Genomic DNA, 20,722 nt, shown 5'->3' on the forward strand with positions numbered 1-20,722 from the left:
GCTAAGGGTCCAATTGGAGTTGCAGCTGCCGACCTACACCACAGCCACAGCAACGCAGGATCTGATCCATGTCTGCAACCTACACCACAGCTCACGGCCACGCTGGATCCTTAACCCACGGAGCGAGGCCAGGGATGGAACCTGCATCCTCATGGATACTGGTGGGGTTTGTTAGTGCTGAGCCACGACTAATTACATTTCGAATTCTTCTTTTTCTTTGAATTCACCTATTTTCTTCCTTGCTTCCATTTCTGCCTCTTAGCTCCGAACTATTAGATGTTCTCCAGCATTTTATCCAGAGAGCCTGTTTTCATCTTAAAGATCTCAGCTCCCCTCCATGTCCCTTTCTGTACAAATGCTCTCAAGCTCACACGTGCAGCCTGATGTTTCCCCCGAGCTTGTCCTCGTCCCAGCTACATCGAGCCACGCTCCTTTGGAGCTCTTCCTGCTGTCTCAAAACCAAGCCTGTCTAGCACGAAACCTGTCTTTTTACCTTCTCGTCATCATTCTTTCATGACTCACCTCTTTCCCTTCATGTCACGCCCACTGCTCACGGTATCCTACCTGCAGCCTCCCATCTCACCGGCTTCTTTCTCTCCTTTGCCTCTCGTATCTGTGTTCGGCTTCCAGGTCCTTCTGCTTGGTCTCTAGAGCTGTTCGTTCTTCCCTGTTGTCATTACTGAGGTTCGGGCCAAGGCTTTTGTCATCTCATGCATGGGATACCTTGGGTCTCCTTGTGTGCTTTCTGCTTGGTTTTTAGAAATCCGCCTCTTTAGAAAGATTGAGTGGTTTACCGCTCTAGAAGCTGGCATGTGGAGTCATCCTTCTAGCATAGCTAACTCCATCTCTTCCTAGCTCTCAAGTCGCCTCTGGTCCCCGACACTATGTAGAACATTCTTGGTGGAGCTACCTCTCTTTATTCTCTAGGAAGGGTACCTCGCCTGAGCCCCTCTCTGGAATTGGGTAGCGCGTAGTGAGGCTGCTGTGACAGCAGTCAGGGATTGCCTTGTGATGTCTTTTGTGTTATGGTCTGCGTAACCCTTGTACTTGAATCTGTAGCAAGTATCTATCTTGTCTGCAAACTCCAGGTATAAATGACACCTTGCAGGGGGAGATGTTTTAGAGAGGCACGTTGAGTTGGATGGGTGGCGTTGCAAGCACATTCTCGGATCAGAAGCTGGCACTCACAATCCGGCCAGCCCGCACGGTCTCCTCTACTGTCCTCAGATTCTGACTGACTGTCTCCCGTGTGTGTGTGTGTGTGTGTGTGTGTGTTTCAGTTACAGATCCCTAGTGTGAAGGGCTTCGACTTTGCAAAGCAGCATCTGGGGCAGCACAATAAGGATGACATACTGATCATTCACGAGCCAGCCCCCCTGCCAGGACCCATGAAGGACCACACCACGCCCTCCGAGAACGGAGATGTGCCGAGTCCCAAGGCAAAGATCCCTTCCAAGAACATCCGGCACCGAGGAAGGTTCTTATTGCTCTTTCTGTATTGTTCTCTGTGGCACGCGCATTTCCGTGTCTGGTCTGTCAGTTTCCAGAAGGGGAAGGCAGGCCTGGCGGCGAGTGCTGTCCAGGCCAGCCGCCTAGAAGACAGACAGCACTTTGCCCAAAGTCAGTACACCCGAGGGCTCTGGATCCCCTCTGCGGAATACCAGGGGAGTGCTCTCTTTCCCCAAAATGTTTAAAATTATGAATCATTGTCCATCATGGTTTCGTGGCTCCCCTGGGACTTCCTCAGGGCTTGACCAGCTCCAGTGTATGTATTCTGGGGTGACCACGCTAGACCTGCTGGAGGTGAGGTCAGGAATAACATATAACAGGTGCATGGCCAGTCTTGGCTTGGCCCTTGCCCGTCGCGCCAGCACCTGGAGCTGCGGCTTCTTCGCTTGGTCTGCACGTGACCGTCATCATCACATGCTTCTGCCCTTGCTTGGCTTTTTTTCCACCTGCTCCTGTTGTCATTCTTGTTGGCTTGTGTGCATGCATCTTCATTGCCTCCCCCCTGCCCAGCTCCCCATCCCCAATTTATTCCCAGTCCTTTTTTTTTTTTTTAGGGCTACACCCATGGCATATGGAGGTTCCCAGGCTAGGGGTTGAATCAGAGCTGTAGCCTCCAGCCACAGCCACAGCCACAGCCATGCAGGATCTAAGCCACGTCTGGAACTTACACCACAGCTCACGGCAACGCCGGATCCTTAACCCACTGAACAAGGTCAGGGATTGAACCTGCGTCCTCATGGATGCTAGTCAGATTCGGTAACCACTGAGCCACGATGGGAACTCCCATTCCCATTGCTCTTATCAAAATTAAACACATGGAGAACTGCTTGCTAACAGACTACCTACCATCTCTCTGCGGTTCTCTGAGTTGGGCCACAGCTCTCTGGATAAGATGACGTTTGGAATCAGGTTCTATTAAGTTGACCTCAGATGAAAGCGTAATCAGGCTTTGGCTATTGAAGCCTCAGATTATCAGCTTGCCTTTGAGCTCTGGAATCCCAAATCCTGATGTTTCTGCTGAGCCGGGGGGGGGCGGGGGGGAAGCGTGTGATCGTAAACCAACATTCAAAACGATGTTTTAATTTCCGACTTATCAGAAATCCTGCCCCAGGGGTTCTGGCCTAGTTTTAAGAATCTAATGGCTATGAGAACACGATCTCTTCAAAAGAAGATGAATTATGTAGAGAGAGATCGTTTGCTTAATTATTTTGCCGAGTGAGAATAAATCAAATCATGAAAGCTTAATTGAATATGCTAGTACAGTTTCGCCGCGTCTTCCCCCCCCTCTGGTAGCCTCATCCTAAACATTTCGTTCCAACATCTCAATGGTCTGCTTGGTTAAGACAGCCTTTTCGCATCCCTCAGGGGCACCAGAATGTCTTGGCATTTCAGAGAGCGCAAAGAGAAGGGGTGTTAGCGATTAGGCATTTTCACTGGCCTGGTGCAAGCTGGCTTCTGTGACACCCTTGCTTTTTATATGTTGAATCACATCACAGCGATAATCACTGCTTACGCTTATGTAGACTTTTTCCAAAGAGCTCAAGTTTTATGGGGTGACTGCAGGTATATACCCCTGCTTCCTGGATGTTCTGCCGAACAGGTAACCCCTAACAGGCTTAAACCCCGGATGCTCTGATCTAACCCGTGCCAGCCCCACACGGCCCGTCCAGGCCCTGTAGCTGCAGGACCGTCCTCCAGTGGGACTTGGTTTCCTGGCATTTGTTGAAACGAAGCCCCAAAGCCTTTTCATAAACCTTGTCAGACTGTCTTCAGAGGGTGACTGGGTGCCGTTAGTGCCCCTGAAGATGCCGGGCCACCAAGCAGTGCTTTGGACTGTTTCATTTCTACCAGTTTTGTCTGAAAGCCCGACTTCCACACCCACGTGAATGTGACTTTTCCCTCCCCCGTCTTTCTCTCTCCTAACGTTTGCATTTGTGTTGTGTTTGCAGAGTTTCCCCTTCAGATGCCGACTCTACAGTAAGTGAGGAGTCCAGTGAGAGGGAAGCAGGGGACAAGACTCCAGGAGCGGTGACCGATGGCAAGTCCCACAGAGCCCCTCAGAGTGGTCTGTGACCCTTCTTGTTCTCCACTTTAAAAGTAGCAATGACGAGGTTCCAACAGGCTAGGGGTTTTGCACCGCTTCGAAGGCCCAACATTAAAAACAAAACCAAAAACAGGTGCAGAAGAATATTCCTCATTCTGTAGTACATTTCTCAGATTGACTGTCACCAGCTAACACTGTATTGGCGTTTGCTTTGAGGTCAGGGGCCATGCTGGAGGTTTGAGATTCTGCCGAGGTGTGTTTTGAGGTTAGTGGTTCTATCCTAGTTTAGGGGTCCTCACAGTTTTCTTCTGCCAAGGACGAGGAGGGATCAAGCTAAAACCAGAGTCTCAAAAGCTGCATCCAGCCTGCAGGGACCTTCTTAGAGCCGGTTCGCTGTCACTGTTAGAAAGCTGATTATCTCTCACAGGTGCAAGAGCATCAGACTTGGTCGTGACCCTCGATGTGTCTCCTGGTTCCGAGTGATCAGATGCTGTAGCATATTTGCATGTGTTTTCAGATGCTGCCGCTTCTTAGGTCACGTTTGAGGTGAATGCCAGTCTCCTTCTAAAGAGGACTGTTGGAGTCCCCACTGTGGCGCCGTGATCCGCGTCATCTCGGTGGCGTTGCCAGTTCGATTCCTGGCCCGGTACAGTGAGTTAAGGATCTGGCGTTGTGTGAGATTCCTTCCAGTTGTTTCTTTTTTGGTGTTAAAATAAAATACCGTCTTAACATAAGGGAAGAATCTTTTTCTTTGGATCCAGTTTCAGAGGATCTTAAAAATTATTTAGCACTGTGGTAAGCGGTGTCCTGTTTCGGATAGACAGGATTAAAATCTAATTTTGATCCTGGGAAAGAAATATTTGGGAAAACAAAAACCAACCTAATCTGCCCTGGAGTTTCTCAGTTTCTGTTAATTGCATATCTGAGAATTTCATGCTTTCTGTTCCTGCATTTAACTCCTGGCTGACAGTGTGGGAACCAGTATATTCTATATGGCTAATGAAAATCAAATCTTGCTTGCAGCATATATTCAAAACCTTCAGCAGGAGGCTTATCAGCGTCGGGGCTCAGAGCTGATGGTGGAAAAAGACAAGTGTCTCTTACAGGGTTCTCTAAGAACACCTGTCTCTTGAGGATATTCTTGTGGGTCCTAGAAGCTCAGATGCTGCTGTTTTGATTTGAAGATGCCCCTGAATTGGTGCATTATTTTCATGCCTTAGAAGGATGGTTTTTCTTCCTACAAATACCAATTCATTTGTCAAAGTTTATTTACTTCTTTAAAATTTTAATGCTGCCAGAAGGCATTTTATCGCTTGCATGGAACTTAATTAAAATACCCTATAAAAAGATTCTCAATTTTTATTCAGAGCTGAATTATTTTGCAATTCACATAAAAACCCATCCTGTGTTGCAAATCATAATGAAATACAAGTTCACGGAGACGGAAGGTTGCTTGAGAACCTTTCTGGGTTCCTCCCCGCTGCTGCCCTGGGGCCTGCGTTTCCTCTCCCTGCAGTGGGTGGCACGAGGGTTGGGTCTCTTTGGACTCGTTGGCCAGGCTCTCACAGCTATCACAAGTTATCCGGCCTTTTCAGGGCCCACCCTGCAGTGAAAGCTGAGAAAAGACCGTGGTTTTGGTCAGTTCGTGGTTGTGTTTTGTCCCCTTGGCAGCAGACCGGTTTTGCAGGTGGCTAGACCGGGATGGATGGCTTTATGACTGTCGAGACCCTTCTGAGATTATCTACTCCGTGTTCAGTGTCGCCGTGTTCACGGTTCCTGCAGTTTTGACAGTCACTCGTTACCGCTGCTTCCCCCTTAGCGGAGGTGTGAGGAGATCTGGGATCGAGAGGAACGTACCTTCCTTGAGTGCAGGTGGCTGTTCAGGTTGTTTGTGCTGCGCCAGTGCTGCGTCCGGGCATAAGTGTCATTTTCTTTCTCTCGCCTTGCTCATCAGGAATAAACCACGCTGGGGATGGCAAAATGCTGAGTATTTTATTTATGCTCTCTGTAGTTTGCATGTATGTCAGGCTGTGATTTTTTTTTTTTTTTTTTTGTCTTTTAGAGCCGTACCTGCGGCATATGGAGGTTCCCAGGCTAGGGGTCGAATCGGAGCTGTAGCTGCCGGCCTATCACAGCCACAGCAACATCAGACCCAAGCCTCATCTATGACCTACACCACAGCTCACAGCAATGCTGGATCCTTAACCCACTGAGCAAGACCGGGGATCGAACCCACTTCCTCATGGATACCAGTCAGGCGCATTAGTGCTGAGCCATGATGGGAACTCCAAGGCTGTGATTTTTAGGTAGTTAGAACTTCATTAATAATTCATTAATTTGAATTCAGAAAATCCACATTGTAGAAGAGGATCTAGGCTGACATGTACTTTTGCGTGGAGTAAGAGGTTTTTTTGCAAAAGCAAATTAAAACCTTTTTTTCCTTTTTACGGTTATAGCTGTGGAGGGAGGGCAGAGGTGGAATTGGAGCTGTAGCTGGGGTCTACGCCACAGCCCCAGCAACACTGGATCCAAGTTGCATCTGTGACCTTCCCTGCAGCTTGCTGCAACACTGGATTCTTAATCCACTGAGTGAGGCCAGGGAGCAAACCTGTAACCTCCTGGAGACCATGTTGAGTCCTTAATCTGCTGAGCCACAATGGGAACTCCGCAAATTAAATTTTTAACAAGATTGCAGGATGCTTATTTTGACTGCACAGAACATCAGAGTTTTTCAGGTGACTGTGGAGTACCCATTTATAAAATGATTTATGAATCATAAAATGATTTTTTAATTGAAGTATAGTTGATTTATAATATGTTAGTTTCAGTTAAACAACACAGTGATTCAGATAGATAACATTCTTTTTCAGATTCCTTTTCCTAATAGGTTATTACAAAATATCTCTAGGTCTATCCATGTTGCTCCTGGTGGCATTATTTCATTCTTTTTTATGGCTGAGTGGTATTCCATTGTGTGTGTGTGTGTGTGTGTATACATCTTTTTTATCCATTCATCTGTCAATGGACATTAAGGTTAGTCCATGTCCTGGCTCTTGTAAATAGCGCTGCAGTGAGCATTGGGGTGCATATATCTTTTCAAATTAGAGTTTTCTCTGGATAGGTGCCCAGGAGTGGGATGGCAGGGTCATATGGTAACTCTATTTTTAGTTTTTTAAGGAATCTCCATACAGCTCTCCATAGTGGCCGCACCTGTTTGCATTCCTACCAACAGTGTAGGAGGGTTTCTTTTTCACCACACTCTCCCCAGCCTTTATTATTTGTAGACTTTTTGATGATGGTCATTCTGACTGGAGTGAGGTGATACCTCATTGTGGTTTTGATGAGCATTTCTCTAATAATTAGTGATATTAAGCACTTTTTCATGTCTGTTGACCATCTGGTGTCTTCTTCGGAAAGATGTCTGTTTAGATCGTCTGCCCGTTTTTTGATTGGGCTGTTTGTTTTCTTAGTATTGACCTGCATGAGCTGTTTGTATATTTTGGAGATTAGTCGCTTGTCAGTCACTTTGCAAGTATTTTCTCCCATTCTGTGGGATGTCCTTTTTTTTTTTTTTTTTTTTTTTGCTTTTTAGGGCCTCACCTGTGACATATGGAAGTTCCTGGGATAGGGGTTGAATTGGAGCTACAGCTGCCAGCCTGTGCCACAGCCATAGCAACACCAGATCTGAGCTGCATCTACAAGGTACACCACAGTTCACAGCAATGCCGGAGCCTTAACCCACTGAGCGAGGCCAGGGATAGAACCTGCATCCTCATGGATCCTAGTCGGGCTTGTTAACCGTTGAGCCATGACAGGAATGCCTTTTTTTTTTTTTTTTTTTAATGATTTCCTTTGCTGTACAAAAGCTTTTAAGTTTAATTAGGCCTATTTGTCTATATTTTCATTGCTCTAGGAGGTAGATCAAAAAAATAATGCTGTGATTTATGTCAGGGTGTTCTGCCTATGGTTGCCTCGAGGCATTTTGTAGTATCCAGTTTTACAGTTAGGTCTTTAATCCATTATGAGTTTATTTTGTGTGTAGTATAAGAGAATATTCTAATTTTATTTTTTTACATGTAAATGTCTAGTTTTCCAGCACCACTTAGTGAGGAGACTGTCTTTTCTCCATTGTACATTCTTGCCTCCTTTGTCATAGACTGGAGCTTTCTATCCTGTTCCATTGATCTATATTTCTGTTTTTGAGCCAGCACCATACTGTTTTGATGACTGTAGCTTTGCAGTGTAGTCTGAAGTCAGACAGGCCTGATTCTTCCAGCTCCATTTTTCTTTCTCAAGATTGCTTTGGCTATTCAGGGTCTTTTGTGTTTCTATACACATTAAAATATTTTTTTGTTCTAGTCATGAGACTATAAATTATAATTCTCCTTTTTTGTTATACCAGATTCCCAGATGCTTCTTCCAGGTGGATTTTTTTTTTTTTTTTAATGGCTGCACCCATGGCATATGGAAGTTCTGGGGCCAGTAACTGAATCTGAGCCACGGCTGTGACCTGTGTTGCAGCTGTGGAAATGCTGGATCGTATAACCACTGCACCAGGCCAGGGATCAAACCCAAGCCCCTGCAATAACCTGAGTCCCTGCAGTCATATTCTTAACACACTGTGCCACAACGGGAACGCCTTCCAGGAAGAGTATTATGTATTTAGTTGAGACGACTAGTCATTTAGTCATCCATTTAGCACATGTTTACTGAGTACCTGTGATGGGTCGGGTGCTGGGATGGGATGAGAACAAAGAGACAAATGTGATTCCGCCCACAGGATATTAATGTGGGTCCCAGCATCAGTAATAATGTATTTACCTATAGGTAATGAAATTCCTATTTCTTTTCAAATATTCATCTGCTTTGGTATTTTAATAATTTAGAGAGCCCTTTCCTGTGTCATTCTGCTTTGTGGGCATTGTCCTAGGCTATCATTTCTATCATTATTATTTTTTGCTCATTTTATAATATTTGGAGGAAAGACTTTAATCCAAAGTCGCTCATGCCTTATGGCAGGAGTCATGGCATCGGCCTCTGGTTAGCCTCATGCTTTCCTTTGGTCATTGTTGTCCAGGTAGGTTTTTTTTTTTTTTTTTTAATTGTGGAATGCATAGTAAACAATGCAAATAGCCCCGTGTTTATTTATGTCTTACATATACATAGTAACCCAGTTTATTTCCATGTATGTTTGGGATTATATGTATGTATGCATCTATAGTATATGGTTATGACAAATAACAAACTCGCCATTTCAGCCTTTTAGAAAGGTTGGGTTCCAGGTCGTTTGGAGGCTTGAGGGTTTTCTGTGCCTTCCCTGCTTCTCCAGTGGCAGGATCCAGTTGGGGATGTATTGGGGCATGGACCGGAGTCACCCACAGGCCGGCAGCTCCGGGGACGGGGACACTGGCAGCACATGGCAAAGGGCAGGAGGGGCCTTTCTTCCTGGTGACCTTTGCACCCTGGCCTTTTTTTTTAAATCATCCTGGAGGAACACAGTTGGGCTTTGGGTTATCAGTAAGTTTAATGAGACACCCTCTGTGACATCTGCCAGTCACTCGATAAGTTTGAGTCAGCAAGGCTGCCCTTATCTGGCGAAGCTCATTAGCTCCTTCTAGGCACCGTGCCTGTAAGTGGAGCAGCTGCGGATGGAATGGCCTGCCTGGCTGTGCCTGCCTTGTGTGGAGGGTCAGGCTCCCTGGAGGCAGGGAAAGCAAGCCTGAGAACAGCCTGAAGCCAGACAAACAGGCCTCCTCGCTGGAAGCAGCCTCTTCATTCACAGAGTTGGGTACGGAGTTTCCAGCCACGTGGGATAACAACTGAATGTAGTTGAAATTGAGAGGAAATACAAAGATCCCTGCAGCACCGAAGCGCGTCCCTTCTGTGAACCACCACCCACTCCTTCCTGCTTTGCTCCACCTGCTTTTCGCCTCACTTACGCTTGAGGTTTCAAAACTCAGGCTTTTGTTTGAAAACAGTTTCTGCATGCTCTCACGCCTTCTCTTGGCCCGTTGGCCATTTATTTTCAAGCCGTGTCCAGAGTGTCCGGAGGTGACTCGTGGCCTAGAGGGAGGCCACCAGTCATCTTAGCGCGTCTAATGGGAGAGCTCTTTCTGTTCCTTCAACCCCTCTTCATCTCTCTCTGCCTTTTTGAAATTAAAACTTATCTGATTATTCCTGTTCTAAAAGTAACACAGATTCGTGAAAATCCTCATGACAGAAGATACAAGAAATTGGAGAAAAGCACCCATTGTACAAAGATCTAGTCTCTGTTAACATTTCTTTTCTATCTTTTTTTCTACATGTTTGCATTTTTTTCTTTTTTGTGGTTGGGATTACTTAAAAAAATAAAATTCAGTGTGGGAGTTCCCTGGTGGCTCAGTGGGTTAAGGATCTGGCATTGTCACTGCTGTGGCTCTGGTTACTGCTGTGGCTCAGGTTCAGTCCCTGGCCTGGGAATTTCTGCAGGCTGTGGGTACAGCCCTCCCCCCACCCCCGAAATTCATTGTAGTGAAATAAGTGTTCTCTTGCTCTCTTTTAAAAGTGGGAACTATTGCCCTGTAGGCAGCAGCTTTTGGGTCTCCTGACTCTTTCCTGTAATTTCCTTCATACAGCAGAAGTGATGTAGATCCGAAAAGCCAGAAGCCATCATCGTTAGCCAGTACTTGCCAGCATGTCCCCAGACCCCCCTCCCTGCCATGGTCTTTTGCTTTCTCAACAGTGTCACTGTCTGGGCAGCTAAATTTACATCACTCCAAATAAGCGTGGAGGTGCAGCACTGCTTGCTGTAAGTGTGGTCCTTAAAGTTCTCTAAATTGTTACTGGCTGGTCAGCCTCAGGCCCCTCTTGTCCTTTCCTCTGTCTTACTGAACAGGACCATTTGGGATGCAACGTCTCATGATGATTTTCACATTTTTCCAAAGGATAATTGTAATTTTTAATGAGGCTGAAGGAAATACTATTTAACCCAGAGGATTTAAGCTCAAATAGTGACATTTCAGGTACTCTGCCATGGAGGGGGATGTGTTTTGGTCAGGGGCCCATCTGGGGATTCTTGAAGAAATAATCCAAAAAAAGAAACCAACCCAAGAAGACCCCCCCCATCACCCCCCCAAAGAAATAATCTGCAATTGTGATTTCTTGCTCTTTTTATGGCTGCATCCATGGCGTATGGAAGTTCCCAGGCCAGGGATTGAACCTGTGCCTCTGATCTGCTGCACTTGGATTCTTTTTATTTTTAGGGTCGCACCCATGGCATATGGAAGTTCCCAGGCTAGGGGTCCAGTTGGAGCTACAGCTGCCATCCTAGGCCACAGCCACAGCAATGGGGATCCAAGCCGAATCTGCAACCTACAGCACCGTCATGGCAATGCCGGATCCTTAACCCACTGAGTGAGGCCAGGGATCAAACCCACGTCCTCGGGGATACTAGTTGGATTCGTTTCCATGATGCCACAGTGGGAACGCCTAGAGTCAGATTCTTAACCACAGTGGGGACTCCTCTGACTTGCCCTTCTTTAGGATGACTTCGCGATTTATTGCGACTTTGCTTCTGGTCCAGGGGCACCTCCCAGCTCGGGGAATGAGCAGCACTCGTCCGCCTCCATCTTTGAGCACGTGGACAGGATCTCCCGCTCCTCGGAGGCCAGTCGGCGGGTCCCCAGTAAGATCCAGCTGATCGCCATGCAGCCCATCCCAGCTCCTCCGGTTCCGCACCCCATACTGGCCGACCGAGTGGCAGAAACCAACAAAATCAACAAAGAGGTATTTGGCTTTATGAAATAGTATGTTAATAATAATAATAAAAAAAATCCTGATTTGGTCAGTGCTTAAAAAGCGTGAACGTTACAGAGTCAGAAGGTTGCTAAGGAGCTGTGGACATGTATTCTTAATTTTATTTTATTTTATTTTATTTTTTTTTTTTTTTTTTTTTTTTTTTTTTTTTGTTTTTGTTGTTGCTATTTTTGGCACTCCGCATATGGAGTTCCAGGTAGGGTCGAATCGGAGCTGTAGCCACCGCCTACACCAGAGCCCAGCACATGGATCCGAGCCGCATCTGCAACCTACCCACAGCTCACGCATGCCATCCTTACCCACTGACAGGCAGGATCGACCCGCACCTCATGGTCTAGTCGGATTCGTTACCACTGCGCCCGACAGAACTCCGTATTCTTAATTTTAAATCTGGCGCTCAGGGAATTCCTGTTGTGGCTCAGTGGTAACAAACATGACCAGTATCCATGAGGACTTGGGTTGCATCCCTGGCCTCCCTCAGTAGGCTAAGGATCCGTGTAGATTGCAAATACGGCTCAGATCCTGCGATGTTGTGGCTGTGGTGCAGGCCGGCAGCTACAGCTCCAATTCCATTCCTAGCCTGAGAATCAGGGGTCCAATTTAACCCCCAGCCCAGGAACTTCCATATACTGCTGGTGCAGCCCTAAAAAAAAGACAAAAAGTAAATAAAATAACATTTTATTTATTTATACTACTACTTATAAAAAACTAAAAAATAAATCTGACACTCAGTGCTTTTAAATCAGATGCTGTTCAGAGACGCTAGTGGGCGCTCTCTGCAGGTGTGCAGGAGAGAGATCCCGGATGGCTTTCCTTAGAAAGCCCCACTTCAGTCTGCAGCTGGAGTTTGGGGATTTGGATTTGGGGAAGATTCCTACCATTCCTAGAACAGAGCAGCTTGCTGTGCCTAAACTGTTGGAGCAAACATGGTTTATACTGAACCCCTCTTTCCATCTGGGAGTCTGGAACTTTGCTCGGCAGAGGGTGCCTATGGGACTAGCCTCCGATAAGGATCCTGGGCACGGGTCTCTAAGGAGCTTCCATGGTGGGTGTCATCACAACTTGTTGCTGGAAAAATTAAGCCTATCCTGCATGTTCCCTGATAGATCTACTCTGGCCCCAAAGATCTAGATAATTCTTGGTAAAATACCCTATTCCCGCAATTCCTGGAAGAGTGAGTTAAATCTGCTTCCTTCGTACGATTTTGGGACCCAGACGTCTGGGTCAGGTCAGTGTTAACGGGAACCGGGGAGATCTGACCAGGTTGCACCTCGAGTGGAGTGAACGCTCTTTAGAGCTGCAATTCGGGCTGGGTCCGGGCTGTCACTCTCCTGCCGCTGAGAAACGCCTGCTGTTCTTGTGAGTTCTGCCAGTTTGAAGTAATAATTGGTACCACTGATCCCCCCCCGCCCCCGTCCCCACTTTAAAGGTGCTCCTTAAAGTGGATTATCTGACATAAGTCACGTATCCACAGTTCTTACTGTTTCTCTTCCCCACATTTCATTGGCTCCTTGCCAAGGACGTGACCACAAGAATGTGCTGTGGGTTCGAAGGTGGCACGTGCTGTCGCTTCTCACCGATGCCTGCATGACCCCAGTCCTAGCCTAGATGTGTCCCCAGCAGTCCTGCCTTGTGCCTGCCTCACACTGGCTGTGAGTGAGCCCCCTGGTGGGGATGGGGGTTCTCCACGTGGCCCAAAAAACAAACAGAATGTGCTCCCAGGCCCGTGACCTTCCAGTGCAGTAGCACCATGTCCACTGTTCCCTTTTCTTTTACTGTCTTTTAAAAATGTGTTTGATGCCTGTGTATGGCTATCGGAAGCATAGATATTGCTTATAAAGCATTAAATGAAAGCCTGACTTAAGAACAAGAGCCTTATCAGTACTGATGCACCTGCCTATTTGCTTCATACGTAAAAATTGAAATGTCTTCTTTTTTTTGGTTTCTTTTTAGGGCTTCCCCTGCAGCATATAGAAGTTCCCAGGCTAGGGGTCAGGTCGTAGCTACAATTCAGACCTATACCACAGCCACAGCAATGCCAGATCCGAGCCACATCTGTGACCTACACCACCGCTCATGGCCATGCTGGATCCTTAACCCATTGAGCGAGGCCAGGGATTGAACCTGCATCCTCATGGATACTAGTCAGGCTTGTTACCACTGATGGGAACTCCTGAAACATGTTATTAGCAAATCTCTAGTGTATCTTGGTCCTTCTGGGAAGTTTTCGTATAATTTATTTATTAAAGTGTGTTTTTTTTTTTTTTTTTGGCAAGAAATAGATTTATTAAGATAGGATGCTTTTGAGAGATGCAAGCAGGCAGGCAAGGAGGCTCTGCCCCCAGGATCCAGTGGGCTACAGTTTTATCATCCAAGGGAAGTTCAAAATGTTTTTTAAAAAAATTATTATTTTTAAAATTTATTTATGTTTTGGCTGTGCTCATGACATGTGGAAGTTCTCCGGCCAGGGATCAGACCTGTGCCACTGCAGTGACAATACTGAGTTTTAACCACTAGGCCACCAGGGAACTCCTATACATTTTAAAGAGCGGTTGCTTTTAATAGAGTAAGAGGGGTTTCCTGAATTCTCTTGCCGGGAGGTTGTCGAGAATCTCTTCCACCTGATCCTCCTCAAACAGTCCCAGAGAGTACGTGGCTTCTGGTCCAGCGGGGCATGGCCAGGAATGTTCCACCTTACCTTGGCCTGTGGTCCTGCCCTCCTCTCCCAGGTGCATCCCTGGCCTGGTTTCCCTTTTCTCCCTCTGTCTCCATCTCCCTTGCTGTGAGGTCCTCTGAAGGAGGGCTCAGTGCTTGCAGAACTGGGGGACGCGCCTTGATGAAGGGGAGCCCTTCTCGCCTGCCTTCTGCCACACCTGGCAGACCTGCCACTCCCTCAGCGGTGGCCTGTTCCCCCACACCTGCATCTGCACTCCTGGATCTGGCGTCTCCCTTCACCCCCTGCTCCCACTTTCTTCCCTCCCAGGCTGCAGAACCAACTGGCTCTGTAGACCCGTTCATGCCTCATGTAGCCAGTGAGGCCAAGTTCCCATACTCGGGTTCCTCCCACCCCCCGTTTTTTTTCACTTTAGGGCCTCACCCATGGCGTATGGAAGTTCCAGGCTCGGGCTGAATTGGAACTATGGCTGCTGGCCTGCACCGCAGGCACAGCAGTGTGGAATCTGAGCTGTGTCTGCGACCTTACACCACAGCTCATGGCAACGCCGGATCCTTAACCCACTGAGTGAGGCCAGGGATCGAACTTGAGTCCTCATGGATACTAGTTGGGCTGGTTACTGCTGAGCCACAAAGGGAACTTTGGGTTCTCCTTTTTGAAGAGAAGGCTCTCACGTCAGGGAGCTTGCTTTGGTAACGCTAAGCATCATCAGTAAGGGGCATTTTATTGTCTAATGCAAATATCTTCGTCGAATCTGTCTTAATGTAAAAATCTCTCAGAGTTTCCCTCCTAACTCAGTGATTAACGAACCCAACTAGTATCCTTGAGAACTAGGATTCAATCCGTGGCCTCACTCAGTGGGTCAAGGATCCAGCGTTGCCCTGAGCTGCTGTGTAGGTCCCAGATGCAGCTTGGATCCCTTGTTGCTGTGGCTCTGGCGGAGGCCGGCGGCTACGGCCTGATTGGACCCCTTGCCTGGGAACCCCCATATGTGGCGGGTGCGGGCGTAAAAAGATGAAAAACAAACCTCCCAAGTAGTGATACTATGGGCATGGATACTCTTGGATGTAAGTACGGGATCCTCTTTTCTCAGGGAGAATTGTATCTATTTGTCACTGTCCCTTAGTATCTTCAAAGTTGCCCCTGGCCGATTTCCCAGGTTTGAGTTATTTTGCGTTGGGGGCGGGGGTGTGTGCACCCCCTCTCACACTCCTCACGCTGAGGTTGAGTTTGGAGACAGCTCGTAGGCAGTGGCAAGTTCACTGCGCCCCCGTGTGGGTGTGCCTGGCCTTGTCACTCCTTTGGGACCTCGTGGGAGCCTAGGACAGCCACTGGGAGCGGGGAGGCCCTCTCAAGATGCTTTCTGTGCTGGGCCCCAGAAACCTGCAGAACTTTCGCCTCTCTCGTTTCCCAGATTCAGACGGCGCTGCGGCACAAGTCGGAGATCGAGCATCACCGCAACAAGATCCGGCTCCGCGCCAAGCGCCGCGGGCACTACGAGTTCCCGGTGGTGGACGACCTGTCCTCGGGGGACACGCGGGAGCGGCACCGCGTGTACCGTCGGGCACAGATGCAGATCGACAAGATCCTGGATCCCACGGCCAGCGTGCCCTCCGTGTTCATAGAGCCCAGGAAGAGGTGGGGGCCCTGCTGGAGGGGTACCAGGGCCCGGCCACTTTCAGGGAGAAGCTTCTGGAAGCAACTCCAGCTGTGTAGGTGCTGGGAGGCCGCGATCCCACGGGCCATCAGCTGTGCATAGAAGGCTGCGTTCTTTCCACCTGCCCCCTCGTAATCTCTAAGCATTTCTGTGGACTTAGGTTCTCCTGGAACTTAGCCCTCTGAAAAGGTGGGCCCCTTCCTTTTCAGACCTGCTCCCTGGCGCCCTCTCCTGGTCAGGCTCTCAGCCCCACTCTCTCCACCTCCTATGCTCCGTCCCCAGGTCAGCAGGCAGGTCTCATTTCTTTTCCCACAGCCACCCTCAGAGACTTGGTCTCCTGGCCTCGCAGACCCCTGCCCGCTAATGCAGAGGCATTTTCTGTAAGATCCGCTCTCATGGGTGCCTTGCTCTGCTCACCCCTGTTCGGGCTTGGCTGGCTCTGGGGTGGAGCTGCTTCTCCGTCCTGCGGCTCCCCACCGGCCCCAGCACAGAACAGAACTGCGGCTCCATTAGGCGGTCCTCCATCGCCCCCCAAACATGCCCTTGCATCCCCATTGCTGGCCTCTGGCCGGGTCTTACCGGCGCCTCGTTCTCTTCCCCGTCTGCTGATCCTCTCCCCCTTCGAGACCTTGGTCGGGTCCCAGATTGCCTGTGATGACGTCACTGCTCACACGGCCCTCGCCCTCTTCTGAAGGTCTGTGTAACGACCTAAGGGCCTGAGTACATCCTGTCTTGCGTGCTTCTCACCTGCTCCTGTGTTTGATAGCGTCTGGCCAGGCGGCCTGTGCGCTTTCTGGGAGCACAGACGGTGGGGTGTCTAGGCCAGCGGCCAGCAGATCCTCGCGTGCTCGAAGACACTTCGTGGTTAGGTGACGCGCCGGTGGCAGGAGGGTTTATTTCCCACGACGATCACATCTTTTTCTCCTGGCAGCTCCAGGATAAAACGTTCTCCTAAGCCCCGCCGGAAACACCAAGTCAACGGCTGTCCAGGAGATGCCGAGAGGGACAGACTCATCACCACAGACAGCGACGGCACGTACAAGAGGCCCCCGGGTGTCCACAACTCTGCCTATATGGGGTGCCCGGTGTGTTATACTGACCTTTGCTTCTGGAATGGGGGCGGGGCGGCGGGGGGGGTGGTCTCCGGGAGAAGAGGATGGAGTGCCCGGTGTGATGGGGGTGCCCGGTGGTTGATGCTGCAGGGCCAGCTGAGGTGGGGGCGGCGTGGGCCGCTCCTTGAGGAGAGACTTAAGAGCAGGTGCCCCTGGGGGAGCCCTCTGGAGACACATTCCTATATACAAACCCTGCCCTCTCAGACGTGAAGGAGCACCTCTTGAGGTTAACTTGAAAACAGAGAAATGTCCAGAAAGTTTTTTTTTTGTTTTTTTCCTTCTCTGGGTCAGAGAGTTGTTTGAGTTTCCTGATGGTTTCTAGAAGGATATTTAGGGGTTTGCACCCCCTTCTGCTCTTAGAGTGCTAAGAAGATGTTACATTTATTAACTTATGTATTTCTAATTTTAATGGAAGAAAGAGCTTCATGGGAATTAAGAAATAGGGAATTAGGGAGTTCCCAATGTGACTCAGTGGATTGGGAGCCTGACTAGTATCCATGAGGATGGGGTTTGATCCGCTTCGCTTAGTGGGTTGGAGATGCAGTGTTACCTCGAGCTGTGGTGTGGGTTGCAGACGCAGCTCGGATCTGGTTGTTGCTGTGGCTGTCGTGCGACTGGCAGCTACAGCCCCGATTTTACCCCTGGCCTGGGAACTTCCGTATGGTGCCGGTGTGGCCCTAAATTCAAAAAAAGAAAGAAATAGAGAATTAAACAATTTTTTTAAAAGAAAAGGGGCACCTATAGAGTTGCTTGAAATGTCAGAGCAGACGTTAGTGCTAAAACACATACAGACCCCACCAAGTAGGGAAGAAAGGGTCAGCCTCCCCCATGGGCCGTGAGAAACACACACAAAAACACCCCAAGACGGAGCGGGAGCCCCAGATGCCCAGTGTGTCCGGCAGCACGAGAATACACTGTTAACGTCTGTAGCCCTGAGCCAGGGTGCAGCCTTGTCTTATTGCACAAGGCCCCTTCCTCCTGGAGGCAAACTGACAGAGCCATCCTTGTTAGAAAGAAATTAGCAAAAAACATATACTGAGGCGTTCCCGTCAATGGCGCAGCGAAATGAATCCGACTAGGAACCAAAAGGTTGTGGGTTCGATCCCTGGCTTCGCTCAGTGGGTTAAGGATCTGGTGTTGCTGTGAGCTGTGGTGTAGGTCGCAGATGCAGCTCGGATCCTGTGTTGCTGTGGCTGTGGCATAGGCTGGCATCTGCAGCTCTGATTCAACACCTAGCCTAGCCTGGGAACCTCCACATGCTGCAGGTGTGACCCTAAAAGGCAAAAACAAAACAAAACCCAAGACCAAAAAAAAAAACCCAAAAAAAAACACATATTGGTATTTGGCTTAAGTATAATTGAGACATGATCATCTGAAAGAATCAGGCTTTTTCTTGGGCACTTACTGTGTTTTTGGAGTTCTGAGACTGCCCGAACCTTCACACCCAGCTCATCAAGGCTGGCGTGGTTCAGAGGGGTGGAGGAGCTCCAAATTAGGCGGCTTTGCTCCTCAACAGAATGCATGGGATCTCTTCCCAAGGTGTGAATGGCTTCCTACGGCGGGGGAACCATCGCGGAGGTTCTCACAGTAGGTGGCGCTCTTGAGCTGCTGCTTTGTTTCTGGGCCTCTTCCGCGTCAGGTTGATCTGGGGAGGGCTGTCCTCTTGGCTCTGCAGGATGGTCCTTGGGAGCTTGTGTTTTGTTTCTTGTGGGGACTCTGAGGTCCTGTTGTCTGAAACCAACGAGCAGAAGAAGGGGAAGCATTTCTTCCCCCAGGAAGGGGCCCCAGAGCTCTTTCTCTGAGAAGAATCTGCAGGAGAGACTTTTTTAGTCCCTTCCCCCCCTTTTTTAGGAGTCCCGAGTTCCTTCATCCAAGGCTGCTGAGCTTTGTGTGGGGAGAATCTGTCTTCCCCTTGCTCTCTCCATTCGCCTTCGTCAGAAACCCTCAATCAGGTCTCTTTTATGGCGGCCCAGGCCATCCTTTTTCTCTTTGCTTTTTTTCTTGGCAGAAGGCACGGAGGTTCCTCCCTCAGCTGGTGGAAAAAAGCCCTTCGCTGGAGAAAACCAGCAGTTAGCCCCAGTGACTCCATTTTTATCAAAGATTCCCTGAAATTACTCTTCCTCAAAGGGACTTTTTACTTTCTCTCCCTAAAAATTGTAAAACACATTTTTTGGGGAACCCCCCCCCCTTTTCTTAGGTAGTGTTTCATCTCGAAGGTTATGCTGGACGTACCTGTTTTTGAACTATCTTGAATTTTACCGTTTCCTCTCAAAATATCTTGAGAGTTCTCTTCTCCTGAAGTGAAATAATTGGATTGCTTGCAACTAAAGTTACCATGGTAATTTGGGCCTCAGCAAACTATGGCCCTCAGGCCAAATCCAGCTTGCTGCCTGTTTCTGTAAATAAAGGTTTATTGGAACGCAGCCACACCCATCATTTTGTGTTCTCTTTGGCTGCTCTTGCTATAGTAGCAGAGTTGAGTAGCTCTATGGCTCAGGAAGCCTAAAATGTTTATTGTCTGGCCCTTTACAGACGTTTCAAGCCTGATGTAATTTTTTATTTTTTTGTCTTTTTAGGGCCACACCTGCGGCATATGGAGGTTTCCAGTCTAGGGGTCGAATCGGAGCTGCAGCTGCTGGCCTACACCACAGCCACAGCCACGCTGGATCCTCAACGCACTGAGCGAGGCCAGGGATCGAACCTGCCTCCTCATGGATACAGGCGGGTTCCTTTCCACTGAGCCACAAGGGGAAGGTCACTCTTTGCCTTCTTGGCAGGGGTCATGGGACCAGTGAGAATCTGAGAGAGCCTAATTTCACACCTTCACCCCCTGTCTCTCTTCCTCTAAGAGTTAACCCTTCTCTAAAATTGTGACCGCTGAGGGTGAGGTAGCTGTTGGGGACTCTCCTCAAGTGGATGGTAGGTTTGTCCTCACCTCGGGAATCAGCCTTTGGGGCTGTGGCCGCACCGCTCGCATCGAGGTGAGGCAGTTACCTCGTCCACTTGCGGCACCACTGCCACGAACATTGCTTCTGGCTTTGGAGAGACCCTCGGGCTTAGCAGTCGGATGTTTTTACAGACCTGCTTTCCCTTTTGTCCGTGACCTGTTGCAGTGGCGGCCGTCTCCTTACCACTGTCTTCCCTGTGTACATCTCGAGAAAACCAAGAATGGGGAAAAGAGGTGGGCCTTCTCCGCTCAAGGAGGGGAGCGACGTCTTTCCAGTGCTGCCCTGTCACCCGGAGACCTTTGGGGCTCCCAGTCCTGCCTTAGAGTCCCTAGGGGACAAGGTCATGCCCAGAGCCTGACCGGGCTGTCGTGGTTTTGGAGCCGCAGCCTTACAGAGCTGAGTGGGGGGGGTCCCGGGGGGCGAGACCACCCACTCGCCACGGTGGCCGGAGGAGCACTGCCGTTCCGAGGGCAGGCTCTGCCGAGCAGCGGTTGTCTCCGTGGAGGATGCGAGCCTGCTGATGCTTCCGAGGCTGCCAAGAGAATCCAGAAAGTCTGAGTTCGAATAGGAAATTTCCAGATTGAAAAAATGCCGTTATTGATTTTTTAAAAGACGGTGCGGGCCAAGCAAAACAGGTCCGTGAGCTGTTTGTGTAAGTCTGCCAGTTTGGTCATATGATTTTTCTCTCTGTTTGGAATGAAACAGCTGCTGCCTTAGGTGCTTGATGCTGGCTGGCATGGTGGCGGTCGTCTCTGGAGAGACCAGAGCCTTTAGGACGTGTGTAGACAGTGAGCTAAGCGTAGGGATGTGTCTCTGGAATAGAGATTTTCTTGGTAAGAGACTCACTGATGGGGCGGATATGGCAGTGTCTTCCTTTGCTCCTGGCATGAGCCGGGCCAGCAGCGCACTGCAGTAAAGCATCCACCCTTCCTCATGGGCATGGAGGGCACAGCCTCTGGGGCAGGACGTCCCTCTTTTCCGTGT

The 20,722-nt window shown here is 49.0% G+C and overlaps 1 protein-coding gene across 1 annotated transcript in view; it reads left to right on the top strand.

Moving 5' to 3' along the window:
- The window catches only part of KIAA1549 (KIAA1549 ortholog), a 152,643-nt gene that overhangs the window by 106,919 nt on the left and 25,002 nt on the right, over positions 1 to 20,722 (top strand). Inside the window, exons 11-15 of the mRNA XM_021078582.1 lie at positions 1,281 to 1,477; positions 3,459 to 3,574; positions 11,115 to 11,317; positions 15,436 to 15,659; positions 16,610 to 16,763. Coding sequence (XP_020934241.1) covers positions 1,281 to 1,477; positions 3,459 to 3,574; positions 11,115 to 11,317; positions 15,436 to 15,659; positions 16,610 to 16,763 — 894 coding nt within the window. The remainder of the gene's footprint in view (positions 1 to 1,280; positions 1,478 to 3,458; positions 3,575 to 11,114; positions 11,318 to 15,435; positions 15,660 to 16,609; positions 16,764 to 20,722) is intronic.

The sequence above is a fragment of the Sus scrofa genome, chromosome 18 (assembly GCF_000003025.6).
Source record: "Sus scrofa isolate TJ Tabasco breed Duroc chromosome 18, Sscrofa11.1, whole genome shotgun sequence".
Lineage (NCBI taxonomy): Eukaryota > Metazoa > Chordata > Mammalia > Artiodactyla > Suidae > Sus > Sus scrofa.